Source organism: Mastigoproctus giganteus, chromosome 9 (genome assembly GCF_048544385.1).
Source record: "Mastigoproctus giganteus isolate SK-2022 chromosome 9, ASM4854438v1, whole genome shotgun sequence".
Classification (NCBI taxonomy): Eukaryota; Metazoa; Arthropoda; class Arachnida; order Uropygi; family Thelyphonidae; genus Mastigoproctus; species Mastigoproctus giganteus.
Genome location: NC_143583.1, coordinates 130242375 through 130266029, shown reverse-complemented (window position 1 = coordinate 130266029; position 23655 = coordinate 130242375). Strand labels below are relative to the sequence as shown.

Genomic DNA, 23655 nt, shown 5'->3' with positions numbered 1-23655 from the left:
AAATGTTTCATTTTGATTATCCAGAAAGTTTTTTGGTTCGATTACCCAGGATTCAGTTTAGCAGTATCTGTTTTGATATAATCTGATAGTTTAGTAACAATTTTTTTCATCATAATTTTTCACTACCGAATTCAAAACCAATTATGAATATTGTGTTTTGTGTTTTTAAATTCCATTTTGATAAACAAAAATTGAAGCAATAGCTGAATATACGTTTGTTTGTTTTTTTTAAATGAACAGTAAACTCTTGTTATTGTGTTTTTGAAAGGACTGTCCCCAAAGAGCACTATAAGTGATAAAGCATTATGAGTGGGGCTTCTCCCCACTTCACTGGATTGATCATGTGTTCAGAAAAATGGGATAATGTTATATAAGCTGTAATTTTATAATGGGAGTTTGCTGTGATATATTATTTATATATTATATCTTAATATAAATATGTGGTAGAAGTAATAAAACTGTTGAAAAGCAGGTAGATGGGGGTGTAAATTACACAAAATTCCAAAACTAAAAGGAGAAGGATAGAAGAAAAAGGAAGTATTGAAGGTGGGTGATAGATAGCAAGAATGAAAATATCCTAAATTATATGATGAATTAAATCAAATTATAAGGCTGAATTGGTAAGCCAATTAAAAGGGAATGAATTGTAAAGCACAAGTAATAAGTTAAAAATATAAAGGAATAGGAAGCATTAGATAAAGGTGGAAAAATTCAGTAAAACAGTCTAAAGAGGGGGGGGGGAAGAAAATTACAAAAAAAAAAAAATCTGATGCAAGCTAAACATTGCTACACAATTCAGGTATTTCATCAGGGAACTACACCTGATTATGTATCAATGCCTGAATTTTTATGCTTACCTGGGTTTGTGGAAGAAAAGGGAATTCAAAAATGAGTGCTGAAAAAAACCTTTTATTAAAAGGAGGGAAGAAAAAAGCAGACCTTCCACAAAGATATGTAAGGTAGTCCCAATGTAGTGTTCATTGTAAAGCACAAGTAATTAAAGTAAAATAAGTATATATAGTATAAACTAGATGCAATAATAGGAACAAAAGGAGGTAGTCACATGCTTGTGAAAGATAATGATGTGATATAGAAACGGTAGTAATTTAGAAAAGGTCATAATTTTGAGTATAATATAAGAAGAATAATTTAGAGTGTAGTATTAGAAGAATATGCAAGCAAATGGTATAAGGCAATAAAGTGAGATGAGGGAGGGAATGAAAGTGTATATAAAATTAGGTGAAGATAGCGAAGGTTAAAGGAAAGTAAGAACGTTTGTATCACCCTTGTAACCTTTGCTGCTGCTTCGCATGCTTAGGTACAACTTCATATTACTTTTATCACTCAATTAACTTTTCACCTCATATTTATCATTTTATACATACTTTATATCTTAATATAATATAGTTTTCTGGTTTTCATTTAAAAAAAATTACCAGTTTTATGCTATTTTGGGAATTCAAGCAGGTATTTCATTAAATACCTGCTTAATTTAAGAAATAAAACTGTTCACGATACAGTAATGTGACATATGTTCATATATAATGAGTTAATAGTTCAGTGATTTGAATACATTATTTTGGTAAAAAGATGTTAAATACATGCAAGTGATGTAATCTAAAAAAAATGCCCTTTATTATATACTCTACAGTAAATACAATAGCTGAAAATAGTTTGTAGTACAGTATTCAGCCATGTATTAAAAAGTTTTAAAAGGTTACAGGGTAATATCCACAATATTCTAAGAATAGAGTAGATTTTTAGCTATCAAAAACAAGTGTTACGAAGTTGAATTAAAAAGTGAAGCACACAGATTGAAGGAGATGATTTATCCATGCTCATCTTATACAGCAAGTTCTGTATAAATATGCCACTTTTCCTAATATTGTATTCAAAATTAGAAGAATGTTAATATTAATACTTTACATTAGGTACTGTGTAAAAAAAATAAATAAATGCTGCACCAGGTATGTTTTTACACTTCAGCCCAGCAGGCTGTCAGAGCAACCAAATGCAAGTCTAAGAAATCAAAAACCGAAGATTAATCTCTTATCTCTCCTTTATCATGCCCAGTTACTTTTTCTATGACACTATCAATGCAGAAAGGACAGAGGCAAGATGGGGTGGGTATGCTTCTATTCAAATGATTGTGATTACCATAATGAACAATTATACTGATAAATAGAAGGGATTAGTAAATCAGAATGTCTTATAATGGGTGATTTTAATTTTCTGGATATCAACTGGAACTTGTGGATTGGTCATTCACACAGTGGCAGAACTTTTCTAGAGGTATTGCTCAAAACATCAAAGGCAGATATTGTTGGGATATCAGAGATGTGGTGTCACACAGATATAAGGAATACAGAACTGGAATTTGGGGAGTACAATGTGTACAGAAAAGATAAACAGGATAGGAAGGGAGGAGGGGTTATGCTATTAGTTAACTATATAGTATCGGTGTAAATACACCATAGTTAACCCATAAACTTGAACTACGTATGTAGCGTAGAAGGCATCGTTTTAATTGTATCTCATATTGTGGTTGCCTTCACAATGGGATAGCTGCTATTGCATTACTTCAAATAAATAACGCTTCTCTAGTAGAGAAGACTACTGTTATTTATTTTCAGCGGTACCACCACCCAGACGATCGTTTCGAAGCTATTGGGCTTCATCATCAGTGGGCAGGCAGGTACCCAGGTAATACAATAAGCCATCACAGTTACAATAAGTCACACACTATATAGTTAATTATCAAAACCCATAAGGATTATGCCTTGTGTATTTCGTTTTCAAAATACATTACTACCACACCCTTTTCGCATCTCTCATATTGTGGATATGACATTGCAACTGTGATGGCTTATTGTATTACCTGGGTACCTGCCTGCCCACTGAGGATGAAGCCCAATAGCTTCGAAACGATCGTCTGGGTGGTGGTACTGCTGAAAATAAATAACAGAAGTCTTCTCTACTAGAGAAGCGTTATTTATTTGAAGTAATGCAATAGCAGCTATCTCGTTGTGAAGGCAACCACAATATAAGATACAATTAAAACGATGCCTTCTACGCTACATATGTAGTTCAAGTTTGGTGTATTTACACTGATACTATATAGTTAATTATCAAAACCCATAAGGACTATGCCTTGTGCATTTCGTTTTCAAAAAGCTATTAGTTAAAAAACACATAAAATCCAAGGAAGTGAAGCCAGTCGAAATCGCTGGATAGTGTAGTATCGAGTCAGTTTGGTGTGACATAAGCATTGGGAGATCAAAATTGACAGTACGAGTGTGCCATAGGTCTAATTATTTATTTATTTTTTTTTTATGTGAACCCCAAACACGAGAGGTATTAGAACCTAAAGTACTTGTACCGTGCTTGGGTTGGAGGTTGAGAAGACGAAAAAAGATATTTGTTGACATTGGACTTGAACTTCTGTAGATTGTAATTTTCAGGAAATACGTTGTTCCAGAAAACGGCAGTTGAATGAATAAATGAGGAAGATGAAAAGTTGGTTCTGTGGGTTTGAAGTTGGACAGTAAATGCACGTTGGCTGGTGGCGGCACGTGTTCAGACTGTTTTTAAAGAGATAGCGGGAATTATAGAAGCCAATTCAGAAGAACAGTGCCCATGGAAGTATCTGTAGAAGAGGCATGCAGCAGAAACAGTACGTCTATGAGAAAGCGAGTGGAGAGACTCTGTTAGAGATGAATCATTAATTAATCTAACTGCCCTCTTCTGAATGGAATCAAGAAGCCTGAGAGAGGTTTTGGGGGCACCACCCGAGATGTGGGAACAATATTCCATGGCAGGGCGGATTTGGGATTTATACAGAGTGAGCAGCTGTTTGGAAGAAAAGTAACACCGAGAGCAAAAGAGAAAACCAAGTTTTTTAGATGCAGAGGAAGCAATATTTGTAATGTGCTTGTGCCAAGAGAGATTAGAAGTCAGGGTAATCCCCAAAAGAGATATATCATTTTGCCTAGAAATCGGAGTGTCACTAAAGATAAGCATAGGAGCAGAAGAATCTTTTTTGCGAGATATAAGACAAGACTGAGTTTTAGAAGGGTTGAAATCAACTAAGTTGTCTTTGCCCCACTGGAGAATTACCCGAAGATCGGCATTTAAGGAATTGGTAGCAGATTTTCGAGAAGTTGAAGCTGATTGAGCAGGACAAGGTTTCTCAAAATGGAAAGTGGAATGCAATGTGCTATCATCGGCAAAACTATGGATAGGATTTCTGAACAATGGAAGTAGGTCATGAATATACAAGAGGAAAAGAGTGGGGGACAGAACTGAACCTTTGGAGGACACCGGCATTAGTGGAGAAGTTAGAAGACAGAAAGCCATCTACCATCACAATCAGTGAGCGATCAGAGAGAAAACTGGATAACCAATTACTAAAAACAGTTGGCAAACCTTAAGATGGAAGCTTGTTTAGAAGACCTTTATGCCAAACACGATCAAAAGCCTTTGAGATGTCAAGAGCAACTACTTGTGTTTCACCGAACCTTTCCATTGAATTAGTCCATAAATGGGTAACATAAGCCAGAATATCACCAGTGGATCGACACTGACGGAATTCATACTGGCGATCGTTGATCAGACGGAAGGTTTCTAGGTAGTTTAAGAGTTGGCGGTTAATCGATTTCTCCATTACTTTAGAAAGAGTAGAAGTAATTGCAATGGGACGATAATTGGATGGGAGGGATTTGTCACTCTTTTTAGGAACTGGCTGGATATGAGCAAATATGCAAGCAGAAGGAAAACCACCTTTGGAATAAGAAAGTGAAAAAGGCGGTAAAGAATAGGAGTAAGTTCAGGAGCACAGGTTTTGAGAACAAATGGAGAAATACCATCAGGACCTGGAGCTTTCTTAGCATCAAGATTCATCAAAATCCTTCTGATATCCTTTTGACGGAAGACCACAGGAGGCATTGAATGGAGCGTGTTGGGAATGGTGGGAGGTGTTTTACCAAGATCATTAATACATGAGCTCGAAGAAAAATGAGATGCTAGCAGGTCAGCTTTATCCTTGACTGAAGTGACAACAGAACCATCTGGTTTGGACAGAGGTTGGAGCAGAGATGGGCAAAAGTTGCGGCCAATAGCTTTGGCAAGAGACCAGAATGCTCGACTACCATTAGGGCAAGAAGCAAGTTTTCTACTCTTAGACTGTTCAAACTCTAGTTTGGACTGATTAATAACTGCTTTACAATTGTTGCGAGCTTTGGTGTAGACAGAAAATGAAACTGAAGAATTAGAAACAAGCCAATTACGATATGCAACATTCTTCTCTTGAACAGCCTTAGCACATTTATTGGAAAATCAAAGTTTAGATAAAGGACGAGATTTTAAAGTGGAGTGTGGAATAAAGGATTCCATTCCTGCAAGGCTCCTCCGTAGCCAGGTGGGAAGGAGCACCAGTGCATAGCACACGCTTCTTGATTAGACCGGGGTTCGAGCCCGTCACCACCAAATACGGAGGATACGGAAAGGTCAGGGAATGACCACCGCACATCCCCGGAGCAATATGGCCTTAGTTGCTAATGCTCCTAAAAACCAAATAACAACAACCATTCCTGCAAGAATAATTTCACTGACACGATCTGAGCTAACATTGACATCAGAAGTTTTGAAACAGTAATCTGACCAAGGAAAAGAAGAAAATGGAGCGTGTTGGGAATGGTGGGAGGTGTTTTACCAAGATCATTAATACATGAGCTGGAAGAAAAATGAGATGTTAGCAGGTCAGCTTTATCCTTGACTGAAGTGACAACAGAACCATTTGGTTTGGACAGAGATTGGAGCAGAGATGGGCAAAAGTTGTGGCCAATAGCTTTGGCAAGAGACCAGAATGCTCAACTACCATTAGGGCAAGAAGCAAGTTTTCTACTCTTAGCCTGTTCAAACTCTAGTTTGGACTGATTAATAACTGCTTTACAATTGTTGCGGAATTACAACCGGCGGAATTACTTAGCAAGTACAGGTCACTGTTGAAAAAAAGCCGTGAATTAGGGTTGAACTTGAAAGTGTCTGCAATTCTGCCCAGACACGATAGGAGGGAGTATATGATGAGAGCCTTGTCGATCAATTCGGCCCTGGAGGGATTGTGCAAGGCTCAAGGGGTAGAATTTTTTTCAGCCTGGACTATACTTGTTAACAGGAGAGATTGCTTCTACAGGGATGGGATACACTTAAATAGAAAGGGTGCAAGAATTTTTGCTGACGCTGTCGAGGCAGTGTTAGGTGGGTCGGAAAACTGCTAGTTGGGGGGAATACAAGGACTAATAGATTAACAGTAGCCAGTGGCAGAGGTGGAAGTGATTCTTGCACTGCTTCTATTGAAATGAGCAGAAGTCTGAAAAACAAGATGCAGGATATTTCAGAGACTGCTGGTAGTCATTGCAGTACAAGTAAACACATGGGTTGTGTTAGGGTAGCTAAGAATAGAAACAGGTGCATGTATACCTGCGTGTACACCAATGCTAGGAGTTTGGTAAATAAATTTGATGAATTTGAGGTATTGCTCAAAACATCAAAGGCAGATATTGTTGGGATATCAGAGACGTGGTGTCACACAGATATAAGTAATGCGGAACTGGAATTTGGGGAATACAATGTGTATAGAAAGGATAGACAGGACAGGAGGGGAGGAGGGGTTATGCTATTAATTAAGAAACACATAAAGTCCAAGGAAGTGAAGCCAGTCGACATCGATGGACAGGGCAGTGTCGAGTCAGTTTGGTGTGATATAAGCATAGGGAAATCAAAATTGAGAGTAGGAGTGTGCTATAGGCCTAATGACTCTGATGAGTATAATAAGATATTGTACAGGGAAATAGAGTGGGCCAGTAAATCAGAGAGTCTTATAATGGGGGACTTCAATTTCCCAGATACTGACTGGAATTTGTGGGTTGGTCACTCGCACACTAGCAAGGCTTTTGTGGATTTATTGGATGATTGTTTTCTACATCAGCATGTTCGTGAGGCAACAAGAGGGAGCAATACTCTTGATCTGATTATCAGTAGTGATTCTTCATGCATTAAGAACCTGCAGATAAATGAACCACTAGGTGGCAGTGATCACAGTGTGTTGAAGTGGGATTTACTCAAGGAGGTAACTACCATCAGAGGTAAAGGGAAGGGTTTTTGTTTTCGTAAAGGCGACTATGATGGTCTGAGACAGTATTTAAATTCTATACAGTGGGACCAACTGATGATGTTACCAACAGCAAACTCAAAATGGGAAGCATTCAAGGAACTAATCTTGGAGGCTACCAGGCTTTACATACCAACTAAGAAATATTGTTCAAGGTTTAGGCCTAAATGGTTGTCAGATGAACTAATGAGACATGTGGCAGAGAAGAAAAATGCATGGGATACATACAAATTAATGGGTGACATGGAAGCCTATGATAGATATAAGTAGGTCTGTAACCAAGTCACAAAGGAGATTAGGCAGGCAAAGGCAGACTATGAAAAATCCTTGGCAAACGATGCAAAGAAAAACAGAAAAGAGTTCTTTACATACTTGAACTCGAAAAGGAAAGGGATGAATTAGATTGGTCCACTGGATATTGATGGTTCAACAGTTGAGGATCCTGCTCAGGTGGCTAACAATCTAAACGAGTATTTTGCATCTACATTCACGCATGAGGAGTTATTCAGGAAGGAGAATGATGTAGGTAAAGTAAACATTGGCAGTGAGCTGGATGATTTTGTAATAACTGAGAGGAAAGTGGAGGAGAGATTGTTGAGGATAAACATAAAAAAGGCACCTGGGGTGGATGGGATCTATCCAGTTATATTAAAGGAGGCAGCAAAGGAAGTATGCAAACCCCTAGCCATAATTATGAGAGCTTCTTTGGACTCAGGGGAGGTACCCATAGACTGGAGATGTGCAAATGTAACCCCAATTCACAAAGGAGGATCAAAGGCTGACACAAGTAATTATAGACCTGTTAGTTTAACTTCTGTTCCAGGTAAATTAATGGAGGCACTGGTTAAAGAAGCACTGCAGGATCATCTAGACAAGAATTCAGTTATAGCTCAGACGCAGCATGGTTTTGTTAAGGGCAGGTCTTGCCTGACCAATTTGATTGGATATTATGATGTAGTCACAAAAGAACTGGATGCAGGGAATAACTTTGATATTATATATTTGGATCTTAGAAAGGCTTTTGATACTGTTGCACATGGAAGACTGCTGCACAAATTGGAGCAGTGTGGCATTGGAGGCAAATTGCTGCTATGGATAAGGGGATGGTTGAGTGGCAGAAGACAGAGAGTGGTAATCAATGGACACTGCTCAACGTGGACTAATGTTATTAGTGGAGTTCCTCAAGGTTCAGTGTTGGGTCCGTTGTTGTTTTCGGTGTTTATGAATGATATTGATGATGGGATATCAAGTTTAATGTCCAAGTTTGCAGATGATACAAAGGTTGGCAGGGTCGTTAAGGACAATACTGACGCTATGCTGCTGCAACAGGATCTGGAAAGGTTGAACAGATGGGCTGAGAGGTGGCAAATGAGGTTTAACATCGACAAATGTAAAGTGCTGCATATGGGAAACAGTAACCCCAGAGCAACGTATCAACTCTGCGGTACTACACTGACAGTGGTGGAGAATGAAAAGGACCTGGGGGTAATTGTGCAGGCAGATATGAAGTTCTCTGAGCAGTGCAGATGAGCTGCAAGAGTAGCTCATGGTGTCTTGTCAATGATATACAGGAATTTTTCTAGCAGGGATAAGGCAATGGTAAGGCCACATCTTGAGTACTGTATACAGGTCTGGAGGCCTCATTTCAAGAAGGATGTAGAGCTGCTGGAACGGGTACAGAGAAGGGCAACAAGATTAGTAAATGGAACAAAGGGTTGCTCTTACGAAGAAAGGCTTAAGTTTTGCAAATTACAGAGTTTGGAGACTAGGCACCGGCGAGGTGATCTGATAGAGGTGTATAAGGCTTTGAATGGTTTGAGCATGCTCAATGCCAATGGGATTCTTCATCTTTCTCAGAATAATCACCTCAGAGGGCATAAATTCAAATTGAGGAAGGACGGATGTCGGATAGATGTGCGGAAATTTGCCTTTGGCCAGCGGGTGGTTGGTTGGTGGAACCGACTTCCATCACTTGGTGTTGAAGTTGATAGCCTAAACAAATTTAAAGCTCAACTGGACAGGTATTTCGAACGAACGGAGGGGTGAAATGGGAGTGGGTTTTTTTTTTTTTTTTTTTTTTGGCTGATGCTGAATAAGCTTGCTTTCTTGCATCATATGCCTCTGCTAATGCTAATGCTAATGTTGCGAGCTTTGGTGTAGACAGAAAATGAAACTGAAGAATTAGAAACAAGCCAATTACGATATGCAACATTCTTCTCTTGAACAGCCTTAGCACATTTATTGGAAAACCAAGGTTTAGATAAAGGACGAGATTTTAAAGTGGAGTGTGGAATAAAGGATTCCATTCCTGCAAGAATAATTTCACTGACACGATCTGAGCTAACATTGACATCAGAAGTTTTGAAACAGTAATCTGACCAAGGAAAGAAGAAAATGGAGCGTGTTGGGAATGGTGGGAGGTGTTTTACCAAGATCATTAATACATGAGCTGGAAGAAAAATGAGATGTTAGCAGGTCAGCTTTATCCTTGACTGAAGTGACAACAGAACCATTTGGTTTGGACAGAGATTGGAGCAGAGATGGGCAAAAGTTGTGGCCAATAGCTTTGGCAAGAGACCAGAATGCTCAACTACCATTAGGGCAAGAAGCAAGTTTTCTACTCTTAGCCTGTTCAAACTCTAGTTTGGACTGATTAATAACTGCTTTACAATTGTTGCGAGCTTTGGTGTAGACAGAAAATGAAACTGAAGAATTAGAAACAAGCCAATTACGATATGCAACATCCTTCTCTTGAACAGCCTTAGCACATTTATTGGAAAACCAAGGTTTAGATAAAGGACGAGATTTTAAAGTGGAGTGTGGAATAAAGGATTCCATTCCTGCAAGAATAATTTCACTGACACGATCTGAGCTAACATTGACATCAGAAGTTTTGAAACAGTAATCTGACCAAGGAAAAGAAGAAAAGAAGTCTCGCAGGTTATCCCATTTTGCATTCTTGTAATGCCAAACAACACGAGGTTGGGAATAGTCATGAGATACAGGTGATTGTCTCTTCTCCATTGGAGAAGAGAGAATCACCAAGTTGTGATCTGAAGTGCCTAAAGGACCTCTCACTTCGACTGTGTACTTAGAAGGGTTGTTTGTGAGAAAAAGATCAAGCGAATTGGCTGTATGATTTGGATTGTCCGGTATTCTTGTAGATAAATGAACAATCTGTGCTAGGTCATTAGTAATTGCAAATGCCTCAGCATCTCGACCTTCTGGGTCAATGTGACTAGAAAACGGAAGGCAGCTGGAGTTGTGAACATTAAAATCACCAAGGAAAATTACCTCACTGTTAGGAAAGTTGGACTGGAGAAAGTCTAGTTGCAAAGAGAGGAAGTCAAAGAGCTCCAAGTGATTAGTGGAGTTGGGAGAACGGTAGAGACAACAGATGAATTTGACACAATGAGGTAGAGAGATTTTAAGCCAGAGAAGATCAAAGAGAGGAGATTTCAAATTGCCACATCTCTGACAGGGAATATCAGACTGGACATATGCACAAGTACCACCTTTGAGGCGAAAGGAATCATACAGTGAATAATTTGGGCATCTGAGATGAGCAGTAGTTGAATCAACCGATAACTGAGATTCTGTCAGAAAACGTTCATGGGGTTTGGCAGACTGCAAGTGGAAATGGACATCGTTGAGATTAGAATTGAGACCACGTATATTTGTGAAATGAATTAGGAAATGCCTGGGAGGTTTAGATCTTTTTGCAGATAAGCTTTCTCTATTAGTTTGACAATTCATGGTGTATTCATGGTGTATTCTGATGAGTATAATAAGAAACTGTACAGGGTAATGGGGGATTTTAATTTCCCAGATATTGACTGGAATTTGTGGGTTGGTCACTCACACACTAGCAAGGCTTTTGTGGATTTATTGGATGATGGTTTTCTACATCAGCATGTTTGGGAGGCAACTAGAGGGAGTAATACTCCTGATCTGATTATCAGTAGTGATTCTTCATGCATTAAGAATCTGCAGATAAAGGGACCACTGGGTGCCTCCCTTATTATTGTTGAGTAATGTATCTGATCACAGTGTGCTGAAGTGGGATTTACTCAAAGAGGTAACTACCATCAGGGGTAAAGGGAAGGGTTTTTGTTTCATAGAGGGCGACTGTGATGGTCTGTGACAGTATTTAAATTCTATACAGTGGGACCAACTGATGATGTTACCAACAGCAAATTCAAAATGGGAAGCATTCAAAGAATTTATCTTGGAAGCTACTAGGCTTTACATACCAACTAAGAAATATTGTTCAAGGTTTAGGCCTAAATGGATGTCAGATGAACTAATGAGACATATGGCAGAGAAGAAAAATGCATGGAATACATAAAAATTAATTATATAATATCGGTGTAAATACACCATAGTTAACCCATATATTTGAGCTACGATTGTAGCGTAGAAGGCATCGTTTAAATTGTATCTCATAATGTGGTTGCCTTCACAACAAGATAGCTACTATTGAATTACTTCAAATAAATAACGCTTCTCTAGTAGAGAAGACTACTGTTATTTATTTTCAGCGTACCACCACCCAGACGATCGTTTCGAAGCTTTTTGGCTTCGTCAAATACATTACCACCACACCCTTCTGGCATCTCTCATAATGTGGATATAACTTCGCAACTGAGATGGCATATTGTATTACCTACCCGCCCACTGATGACGAAGCCAAAAAGCTTCGAAACGATCGTCTGGGTGGTGGTACGCTGAAAATAAATAACAGTAGTCTTCTCTACTAGAGAAGCGTTATTTATTTGAAGTAATTCAATAGTAGCTATCTTGTTGTGAAGGCAACCACATTATGAGATACAATTTAAACGATGCCTTCTACGCTACAATCGTAGCTCAAATATATGGGTTAACTATGGTGTATTTACACCGATATTATATAGTTAATTATCAAAACCCATAAGGATTATGCCTAGTGCATTTAATTTTCAAATAAAAATTAATGGGTGACATGCATAGGATACATAAAAATTAATGGGTGACATGCATAGGATACATAAAAATTAATGGGTGACATGGAAACCTATGATAGATATAAGCTGGTCTGTAACCAAGTCACAAAGGAGATTAGGCAGGCAAAGGCAGATTATGAGAAATCCTTGGCAAAGGATGCAAAGAAAAACAGAAAAGAATTCTTTACCTATGTAAACTCTAGAAGGAAAGTTATGATTCAGATTTGTCCACTGGATATTGATGGTTCAACTGTTGATGATCCTGCTCAGGTAGCTAACAAACTAAATGAATATTTTGCATCGGCATTCACACATGAGGAGTTATTTAGTGAGGGGAAAGCCAGGGGTGTATTCAACTCTAGCAGTAAGCTAGAGAATCTTGTAATAACTGAGAGTAAAGTGGAGGAGGAACTGTTGAAGATAAACACAAGAAAGGCACCTGGTGTGGATGGGATCTATCCAGTTATATTAAAGGAGGCAGCAGAGGAAGTAAGCAAACCCTTAGCCATAATTATGAGAGCTTCCTTGGACTCAGGGGACGTACTCGCAGACTGGAGATGTGCAAATGTGACCCCAATTCACCAAGGAGGATCAAAGGCTGACACAAGCAATTATAGACTTGTGAGTTTAACTTCTGTTCCAGGAAAATTAATGGAGGCACTAGTTAAAGAAGCACTGCAGGATCATTTAGACAAGACTTCAGTTATAGCTCGGACACAGCATGGTTTTGTTAAGGGGAAGTCTTGCCTGACCAATTTGATTGGATACTATGATGTAGTCACAAAGGAACTGGATGCAGGGAATAACTTTGATATTATATACTTGGATCTTAGAAAGGCTTTTGATACTGTTGCACATGGAAGACTGCTGCACAAATTGGAGCAGTGTGACATTGGAGGCAAATAGCTGCTATGGATAAAGGGGTGGTTGAGGGGGAGAAGACAGAGAGTGGTAATCAATGGACACTGCTCATCGTGGACTAATGTTATTAGTGGAGTCCCTCAGGGCTCAGTGTTGGGTCCATTATTGTTTTCTGTATTCATAAATGATATTGATGATGGTATATCAAGTTTAATGTCGAAGTTTGCAGACGATACAAAGGTAGGTAGGGTTGTCAAGGACACTACTGACACTATGCTGCTGCAACAGGATCTGGAAAGGTTGAGCAGATGGGCTGAGAGGTGGCAAATGAAGTTTAACATTGACAAATGTAAAGTACTACACATGGGAAACAGCAACCCCAGAGCAACGTATCAACTCTGTGGTACTACACTGACAGTGGTAGAGAATGAAAGGGACCTGGCGGTGGTTGTGCAGGCAAATATAAAGTTCTCTGAGCAGTGCAGACGGGCTGCAAGAGTTGCTCATGGTGTATTATCAATGATATATAGGAATTTTTCTAGCAGGGTAAGGAGGTGATTATTCCCTTGTATAAGGCAATGGTCAGGCCACACCTAGAGTACTGTATACAGGTCTGGAGGCCTCATTTCAAGAAGGATGTAGAGCTGCTGGAACGAGTACAGAGAAGGGCAACAAGATTAGTGAATGGAACAAAGGGGTGGTCTTACGAATAAAGGCTTAAGTTTTGCAAATTACAGTGTCTGGAGACTAGGCACCAACGAGGTGATCTGATAGAGGTGTATAAAGCATTGAATGGTTTGAGCAAATTCAATGCTGATGGGATTCTTCCTCTCACTCAGAATAATCACCTGAGAGGGCATAAATTCAAATTGAGGAAAGACAGATGTAGGATAGACGTGCAGAAATTTGCCTTTAGCCAGTGAGTGGTTGGTTGGTGGAACAGACTTCCATCCCTTTTCGTGGAAGTTGATAGCCTAAATAAGTTTAAGGCTCAGCTGGACAGGTATTTTGAATGAACAAAGGGGTGAAGTGGAAGTTGTTTTTTTTTTTTTTTGGCTGATGCTGCATAAGCTTGCTTTCTTGCATCAAATGCCTCTACTAATGCTAATGCTAATGATTAATGCATTTTTCAGTTGCTGCTATTTTAAAAAATTATACCACTTTTCACTTTACACGATAAAAATTTCCATTTTTTTTTATGTGATAGTTGAAAAAGATTTGAATTACGTGCTAAGCTTACTACATGTTGGACAGGCAATGAACAAGTGTTTGCCCTCTGCCTGAATCAGTGTGTTCCATCAACCATCGGAAGCAGAAGTGTTACTTGTTTTGTCTCCTGCTAATAAAGTCACTTGTTGACTTACATTTAAAAATTCTAATTTTTAAATGTAATTGTAAAAATTCTAAATTTTAAATGTAAAAATTCTAATTTTTAAATGCAAAAAAAAAAAAAAAAATTTTTATTTTTAAATGAGCCAGATGAAAATATTACCGCAAAGGAGATAATGGTAAAAGAACTACATGAAATCTATCATAATCCAGAGTACCTCAAACAAAAGGTTTGAGGTTCTCTGCAATATTTATTTCGCCTGGGCCTAGAGAACATTGTTGTCAGTTATTGGAAATTGATTGATGCAAAAAGGAAAGCCGATACTGTTCACATATTTCTGTAACAAATAGTTTCTTCATTGTGTATTTTATATACATTTAATTATATAATTATTTTCATTATCTTTTACTTGGTATAACAGTAAAAAGTTATTTAAAAGGTATTTTAAAAATTCTTTATGGTCATTCCTGAAGGTCACGGACCAATTATAATTTTTCCTATTGATTATTATATTCGATTAACGCATTTCTGTTTCACGTGATTCGCTCACGGGACGAATTAATCACATTAGTCAAGGCCAACCTGTATCATTGTCTCAGAAAGTTTTTAAATTCTTTTCAGTGGGAAAAACTGATGTTGTTATCAACTACAAATTCTAGATGGGAAGCATACAAGTAATCATAGAGGCTACTAAGCTTTTTATACCAACTAAGATATACTGTTCAAGGTTTAGACTTAAGTGGATACCAGATGAACTGATGAGACTATTGTTGGCAGAAAAGAAAAATGCATGGGATGATTTTAAATTATCAGGACACAGAAATCCACAGTAAGTACAAACTAGTCTGCAGTCAAATGCCACTAAATGGGTTAGTTCAGCTAAGATGGATTATGAGAAATGTTTTCATAATCCATTGATATTCATTGATATTCTATTAAAAATAAAATATCAATATTAGGAATCGTTAACACAACTGCAATTTTTGTATAGCTGATAATGAAATAATAATAATAATAATAGTTATTATTATTACTCTCTAAATAATTATAGATAAAATACAATTCCATAGGTTTATAGCATACCTTAAAGTTCCAAGAAATGTGACAATTTTATGAGCATAGTTTTTAAGAAATGGAACTTACCACTTGGTTACAGCATGAAGAGTGAGAATGAATTACATGAGGATTCAGAGTTCTTTGTTATGTAAAAGTTTAGTTTTTTAATTTCCTCCATGTAATTCATTCACACTTTTCATGCTTTAACCATGTGGTCAGGAGGTAAGGTCCATTTATTAAAAGCTATTAAAAAATATAATCCTATAACTATAGTTAAAATTCATATTTTTACTGATTAGAATAATTCTGAGATGCACGTCAGATAGCAAAAATTTCTCTCTATACTTCGCTATAGTTCTAAGAGGCAGAGAAGCTTCCAGGTTCATTTTAACTATTTTATTGCAGCTGATATACTGGGGGTAGACAAAATAATGGAAACACCTGAAATGAAAGTAGTAGTTTTTGTAATGGCTGTATGATGTATTTGTGAACATGCAGTGATGATTTTGTTTTGTTTATTGCAAGTAGTATTATGACATAAAGGCAGTAAAAGGTGATGTGTATTTAGAGGTGTATAAAAAGGTACATGAAGAAAATGGCTGACCTGTCTGAATTTCAGAGAGGTTAAATTGTTAGTGTATATTTAATAGGGGCATTGGTGAGACTAAAACTGCTCATTTATTATCTAGAACAGTGTTTCTCAACCTTTTTTTAATTATCGCCCCCTAAAGGGCTCTTTAAGACAATTTTATCCCTAATTGTCCCCCATGAAATTTTAAACAAGAAAATACTTTATACTTACTTTTTAATTTAATGGGATCCCTGAGCCTGATGCTTCTTAACTTAAAATTCAATGTTCAGTATGATGTGAGTAAATTTAATTCTAATGTTTCCTCTTGAATATATATATCAATTCTGTTTCTTTCCTTTGTTAATATTTTATTTACTGAACTAAAACCACTTTGAATCATATAATAGATTGGAAAACAAAGAAGTACTTTGGCCATTTCAGACCATATTGTTGAATAAAGAAGTTTAGTTGTTTTTGATCACCCACAACTTAGCCATTCCACCTTTTTAAAATTTACATTTTAATTCAATGAGTTCTTGAATTTCTTCACTAACAGACCCAGTATCGCATCCAATCTGAAAATCTGTTTTTCATTTCACATTTTAAAGAACACAAATGATCTGAATAATTCTTAAAATCATTCTCGGTGAGAGATTCATTGATTTCAGCTAACTCTTGCATGCCACAAAATTGTTTTCTCATTAAATTGCTTTCAAATATTTCAGTTTTTCAGTGAAGGCTTTTAATACGCTTTTGTAGTCTATCACCGCAATTAATTTCCCTTGAAGTTGAAGTGATACTTCATTAAGTTTTCAAAAAATCCAAGCCATGTAATATATGTTGTTTTTGTGTTTTCTGATCTTCTTTCCTAAATCTGTCTCCCCTTTGCTTTCTGAAAAACTAATTATCATATCAAAAAGGTTTACAAACCTTGTTAGACAGTTTCCTTTAGAAAGCCATCTGACTTCTGTATGTAAAAGAAGCCTTGCATGAAGTTCTTCATTATCAATACAAAATTTTCTGAAAAGGTCACATAGCATATAACCCCAGGGGCTCACATCTGGTGAGTATGGGCTTGGCACACACAGGGTCCTGAGCTGGATATCATTAGCATTAGTAGAGGCATTTGATGCAAGAAAGCAAGCTTATGCAGCATCAGCCAAAAAAATTAAAGTAAAATAAATAAATAAAAAATAACCACTTCCACTTCACCCCTCTGTTCGTTCGAAATACCTGTCCAGCCGAGCCTTAAACTTATTTAGGCTATCAACTTCCACGACAAGGGATGGAAGTCTGTTCCACCTACTAACCACCCACTGGCTAAAGGCAAATTTCCGCACATCTATCCTACATCTGTCTTTCTTCAATTTGAATTTATGCCCTCTCAGGTGATTATTCTGAGCAAGAGGAAGAATCCCATCAGCATCGAGCATGCTCAAATCATTCAAGGCTTTGTACACCTCTATCAGATCACCTCGCTGGTGCCTAGTCTCCAGACACTGTAATTTGCAAAACTTAAATCTTTCTTCGTAAGAGCACCCCTTTGTTCCATTCACTAATCTTGTTGCCCTTCTCTGTACTCGTTCCAGCAGCTCTACATCCTTCTTGAAATGAGGTCTCCAGGCCTGTATACAGTACTCTAGGTGTGGCCTGACCATTGCCTTATACAAGGGAATAATCACGTCCTTATCCCTGCTAGAAAAATTGCTATATATCATTGACAATACACCATGAGCTACTCTTGCAGCCCGTCTGCACTGCTCAGAGAACTTCATATCTGCCTGCACAACCACCCCCAGGTCCCTTTCATTCTCTACCACTGTCAGTGTAGTACCACAGAGTTGATACGTTGCTCTGGGGTTGCTGTTTCCCATATGTAGTACTTTACATTTGTCAATGTTAAACTTCATTTGCCACCTCTCAGCCCATCTGCTCAACCTTTCCAGATCCTGTTGCAGCAGCATAGTGTCAGTAGTGTCCTTGACAACCCTGCCAACCTTCGTATTGTCTGCAAACTTGGACATTAAGCCCGATATACCATCATCAATATCATTTATAAATACAGAAAACAATAAAGGACCCAATACTGAACCCTGAGGGGCTCCACTAATAACATTAGTCCACGATGAGCAGTGTCCATTGATTACCACTCTCTGTCTTCTCTCCCTCAACCACTCCTTTATCCATAGCAGCAATTTGCCTCCAATGCCACACTGCTCCAATTTGTGCAGCAGTCTTCCATGTGCAACAGTATCAAAAGCCTTTCTAAGATCCAAGTATATAATATCAAAGTTATTCCCTGCATCCAGTTCTTTTGTGACTGCATCATAGTATCCAATCAAATTGGTCAGGCAAGACATCCCCTTAACAAAACCATGCTGTGTCTGAGCTATAACTGAAGTCTTGTCTAGATGATCCTGCAGTGCTTCTTTAACCAGTGCCTCCATTAATTTTCTGGGAACAAAAGTTAAACTCACAGGTCTATAATTACTTGTGTCAGCCTTTGATCTAATAGCATAACCCTTCCTCCCTTCCTATCCAGTCTATCCTTTCTGTAGACATTGTACTCCTCAAATTCCAGTTCTGCATTCCTTATATCTGTGTGACACCACGTCTCTGAAATCCCAACAATATCTGCCTTTCATGTTTTGAGCAATACCTCAAATTCATCAAATTTATTTACTAGACTCCTAGCATTGGTGTACACGCAAGCATACATGCACCTGCTCTTCCTCTTAGCCACCCTAACACAACCCATGTGTTTACTTGTACCCCAATGATTCCCAGCAGTCTCTGAAATATCCTGCATCTTATTTTCCAGGCTGCTGCTCATTCCAATAGAAGCAGTGCAAGAATCACTTTCTCCTCTGCCATTGGCTACTGTTAATCTATTAGTCCTTGTATCCCCCCTAATCTTGCAGTTTTCCGACCCCCTAACACTGCCTCGATAGCAACAGCAAATATTCTTGCACCCTTTCTATTTAAGTGTATCCCATCCCTGTAGAAGCAGTCTCTCCTGTTAATAAGTACAGACCAGGCTGAAAAAAATTCTACCCCTTGAGCTCTGCACAATCTTTCCAGGGCCGAATTGATCGACAGGGCTGTCATCATATACTCCCTCCTATCGTGTCTGGGCAGAATTGCAGACACTTTCAAATTGAACCCTAATTCACGGCTTTTTTTCATCAGTGACCTGTACTTGTTAAGTAATTCCGCATTCATCATTCATCATCATTCTCCTCTCTCTCTCTCTCTCTCTCTCTCTCTCTCTCTCTCTCTCTCTCAGAGTAACTCAGGTCGCGGGTTCGATTCCCGCCTTGGGCTTGGATCAAAGTACTGCAAAAACCTTGGGAGGTGCAATATGGCCACAGAAGCCGATGCGCCAACAACTACCAAATAAAAAAAAAAAAAAAAAAAAGAGTAACTCAGGAATTTTTTTTTGGCTGCTGCAGCATAAGCCTCAGGCTTTCTTGCACCATATGGCTAATAATAATAATAATATTTATAAAATATAAATATTATTATTATTTATACTGGACTAATATTTTTTGCAACCAGATGATGTCAGTGCATTGCATTGCATGAACTTCAGGACATACTTCCTTTAGGTGGTTTTAAAACCTTTGTCTTCAATCTATGGAGGTAGCACCATCAGTGGCACAGATACAAAATTTTCCCTGTGGTACTTGTTTTTCATCAAACCATGTTTTTACAGCAGCAAAAATGGATGTGCCAGTTTCTGTAGATTTTACAAACAACATCTCTTCTTGCAATTTACAATCACCCTCGAAATAATGAACGTATGCCATTAGAAGGGCCTTATTGTCAGTAACTGTGGATTCATCAATCTGATTAGAAAATTTTCTCATTTTTAGTTTGTCAGTTAGCTGTTCTTCAGTGTTAACTGATATCTCATTGATTCACTTCGAATTGAATCATTGCACAGTGGCAATGCTTTGAAAATACTGGAAGGATTTTGATGCATCACTGTTGAAATTGCAATCTCTAATGTGAGTTGTATGGCAGTCTCAGCAACTGTATGAGCACTACCAGTTTTTGCAATGATTTCTGCAATTTTATAAGGTGCAATCATTCCATTGTCATTTGTGTGTGTGTGATTTTCTTAAATAAGTAAGTAACGGTGTTACATTGTTAAAAATATCGAATATTTAAATATTCGATATGTTTACCAACTTTATCATGATGCATCCTTTTTAAGTGATCTAAAATTCTTGATGGTTTCATAGCATCATTTGAAAAAGAACTATTACACATAAGGCACATTAGCTGTCTTTAGTCAAATGGGCTTTCAATAATAAAACCATAAGCTAGCACTTGACATGATTTCTATTTTATTAAATAATAAAATAGAAACTATTTTTATTTAACTCTCATAGCCCATGTCACTCACAAAAGCACTGTGGATCAAAAATGAACAACTTTAGCATTAGCAGAGACATATGATGCAAGAAAGCAAGCTTATATAGCGTCAGCCAGAAAAAACAAAACAAAACAACCTTCTGATTTCATCCATCTGTCCACTCCAAATGTTTGTCTAGTTCTGCCTTGAACTTATTTAAGTTGTTGACCTCCTCTACAACAGATGGAAGTGTGTTCCAACTATCACCACCCCCCTGGCTAAAGGCAAATTTCTGCACATCTATTCTACAATTGTCTTTCCTCAATTTTAATTTTCTCCTCATATAAATAATCTGAGCAGTTTGCACAACTTGGGCCTTTCATGATAACAGCAACCCTTTGTTCCACTCACCAATCTCATTGCCCTTCTCTGTACTCGTTCCAGCAGCGCTACATTTTTCCTAAAATGAGGCCTCCAGACCTGTACGCAGTACTCAAAGTGTGGTCTGACTATTGCCTTATACAAGGGAAGAATCACCTCCTTATCCCTGCTAGCAAAATTTCTGTGTATCATTGACAAGACATCATGAGCTACTCTTGCAGCTTGTCTGCACTGCTCAGAAAACTTCATATCTGACTACACAATTACCCCCAGGTCCTTTTCATTCTTCACTACCCTGAGTGTAGTACCACCTAGTTGGTATGTTACTCTGGGGTTACTGCTACCCATATGCAGTACTTTACATTTGTCAGTGTTAAACTTCGGTTGCTACCTCTCAACCCATCTGCTCAACTTTTCTAAATCCTGTTACAGTAGTGTACTATCATTACTATCATTAACAACCTAGTCAACCTTCGTATTGTCTGCAAACTTGGACAATAACCCTGATATACCTTCATAAATATCATTGATAAATACAGAAAACTACAATGGGCCCAACACCGAACCATGGGGAACTCCACTAATAACATTAGTACCCAAAGAGCAGTATCCATTGATTATCATTCTGTCTTCTCCCACTCAACCATCCTTTTATCCATTTTAGCAACTTGCCCTTAATGCCTTACTGCTCCAATTTGTATAGTAGTCTTCTATGTGCAACAGTATCAAGTGTACAACTTCCACAGGGAAACAATAAATCAATAATAATTGTCGCTTAGAAAGTAAAAACAATAGACCAAAACATTTCCTCATCCCATCCATGCCTCATATATTGACCACAGAAACAAAAGGATAAATAAATAAACCACACTCTCCATGCCACCGTCAAGGTGGCAGCTGTTGGAAAGGCATAAATGCCAAGGATTATGGAGATATTACCTCTGAAAGCACTTAGACATTTCATGCCTATGAAAATCAAAGGTGGTTGAATTAAATCATACTTGCTATCTTCCTTTTATCAAAATTTCTCATTCGCTCCTAATATAATATACAGTACCTATATGTTAAAAATCAGTTATCTCAGGGGAAAGAAAACCCCAATGAGAGAAATTAAATATTAATGAATAAGATGTTGTCAGGTAGGGTTGAACTTTGGAGGGCTACAAACCATTGTAATACCCATGATTTTTTCTCCCCCTGCCCAAAACCGATTTTTGCCCCCTTGGGGGCAATATTGCCCCCCTTTAAAACCCCTTATCTAGAGCAACTGTATTGAAAGTGATGTCTACATTTACCAAGTATGGAAATGAAAACGGATTGGAAAAATTGTGGCAGAAAATCAAAGCTGACTGAAAGAGATAGCTAGACATCGAAAAAGGATTGCAGCCCAAAAACATAAAATCTGAAAAACAACTTAATGTGAGTCTCAGCAATTCAGTTTCTAGCAAAACAGTTTGGTGAGAAATTCATAAAGCTGAAATTTATGTCAGTACTGCTATTGCCTAGTCACTTGTTACTGATGGTAATGCTAAGAAGAGGATGCATTGATGTAAGAATCACAAAAACTGGACAATTGATGTTTTGAAACATAATATTTTCAGATGAATTTCAGATGAATCATTATTCATATTTTTCCAACATCAGGGAGAGTTCACATTTGGCAAATGCCAAAGGAAGCACATCATCCTGACTGTCTTGTGCCAACTGTCAAACATAGAGGAGGACAACAATGGTTTCAGCAGCAATATCTTGGTGTTCTTTAGGTCCTCTCGTCATCCTGAACAGGCAAATTACTGCCACTGATTACCTTGATGTAATCAGTGGCCAGGTTCATCCCATGGTGAAAATATTGTTTTTCACAAATGATACTATGTTTCAAGATAATAATTCTCCAATATGCATAGCCAGATGTTGCCATTTGTGGTTTGAGGAGCATGAAACTGAGGCTAAGCATCTCCCATGGCCTGCATAATCACCAGACTTAAGCAATATTAAGCCACTGTGGGCATATTTGGAGAGGAGAGTGAGAAGCAGATTTCCTCCACCTTCATCATTCAAGAAGCTTGAAATGTTTCTTCATGAAGACTGGTCCAATATATTCCTCTTAAGACAATTCAAAGTTTATTTGAATCTATTCCATAGAATATAAGCTGCTTTAAAAGCAGAGGATGGCCCAGCACCATATTAATGCATACCAGTGAATCTTATCACAGATGTTTCCATTATTTTGCCCATCCCCCTGTACCAGAACTTAACAATAGACTGTGTAATTTTTGTGGCAGCATACGAGCTTTATCTTGTAAAGTGCACATTGGCATCCTCGGATGTTGCCCGGAAACCATGGTCAGCCTTAGTGTGTTGAAATAACACTTTTTGTAAATTTAAATTTGTATAAATAAATTTGAACCCTCTTTTAATAAAGTACTGAAAGCCCCCTCAAAGCTGATATTTTCAGAACTAGAAATACTGGCTCTAAGTGGGAACAACATATATTTTTATCAAAGTCCTCCGAAACCTATAAAAATATGTTTCAAGTAAAGGATTTATGTTAAATAAATATTAATGCTTTAGTTTTACACTGTGCTCACTCATAAAATGATATGTAACCATGTAATCTTTTAATTAATGTATCATATATGAAACTAACGATATGATTATCAATTTCAGGTTGATGAGATTATGAAGACACTTAAGCAAGCTTTCTGCTATGCTCATCAGTCCTACCAACAGAAGGCAGTTACTGATAACCAAATAATATTTTGTGACACTTGTCCTTTACTTTGGTTCCACAAATTGTGTGTGGAAGTTGAAGGTACTTATTCATCAACAGTCAGTAGTTATAATGTTATTTGTAGTACAAGGTTAATGCTGATTAACTGAGAAAATGATTAACCTCATATGTAGATTAATCACTTTCTTTACTAAAGAAAAGAAAGTACATAATGA

General features: G+C 37.7%; 1 protein-coding gene across 2 annotated transcripts in view; it reads left to right on the top strand.

Moving 5' to 3' along the window:
• LOC150080729 (TBC1 domain family member 1-like) overlaps positions 1 to 23655 on the top strand; it is a 339728-nt gene that overhangs the window by 125253 nt on the left and 190820 nt on the right. For both annotated transcript variants that reach the window (XM_090381763.1, XM_090381761.1), the window contains exon 6: positions 23377 to 23521. In XM_090381763.1, the coding sequence (XP_090237889.1) occupies positions 23377 to 23521 (145 nt within the window). The remainder of the gene's footprint in view (positions 1 to 23376; positions 23522 to 23655) is intronic.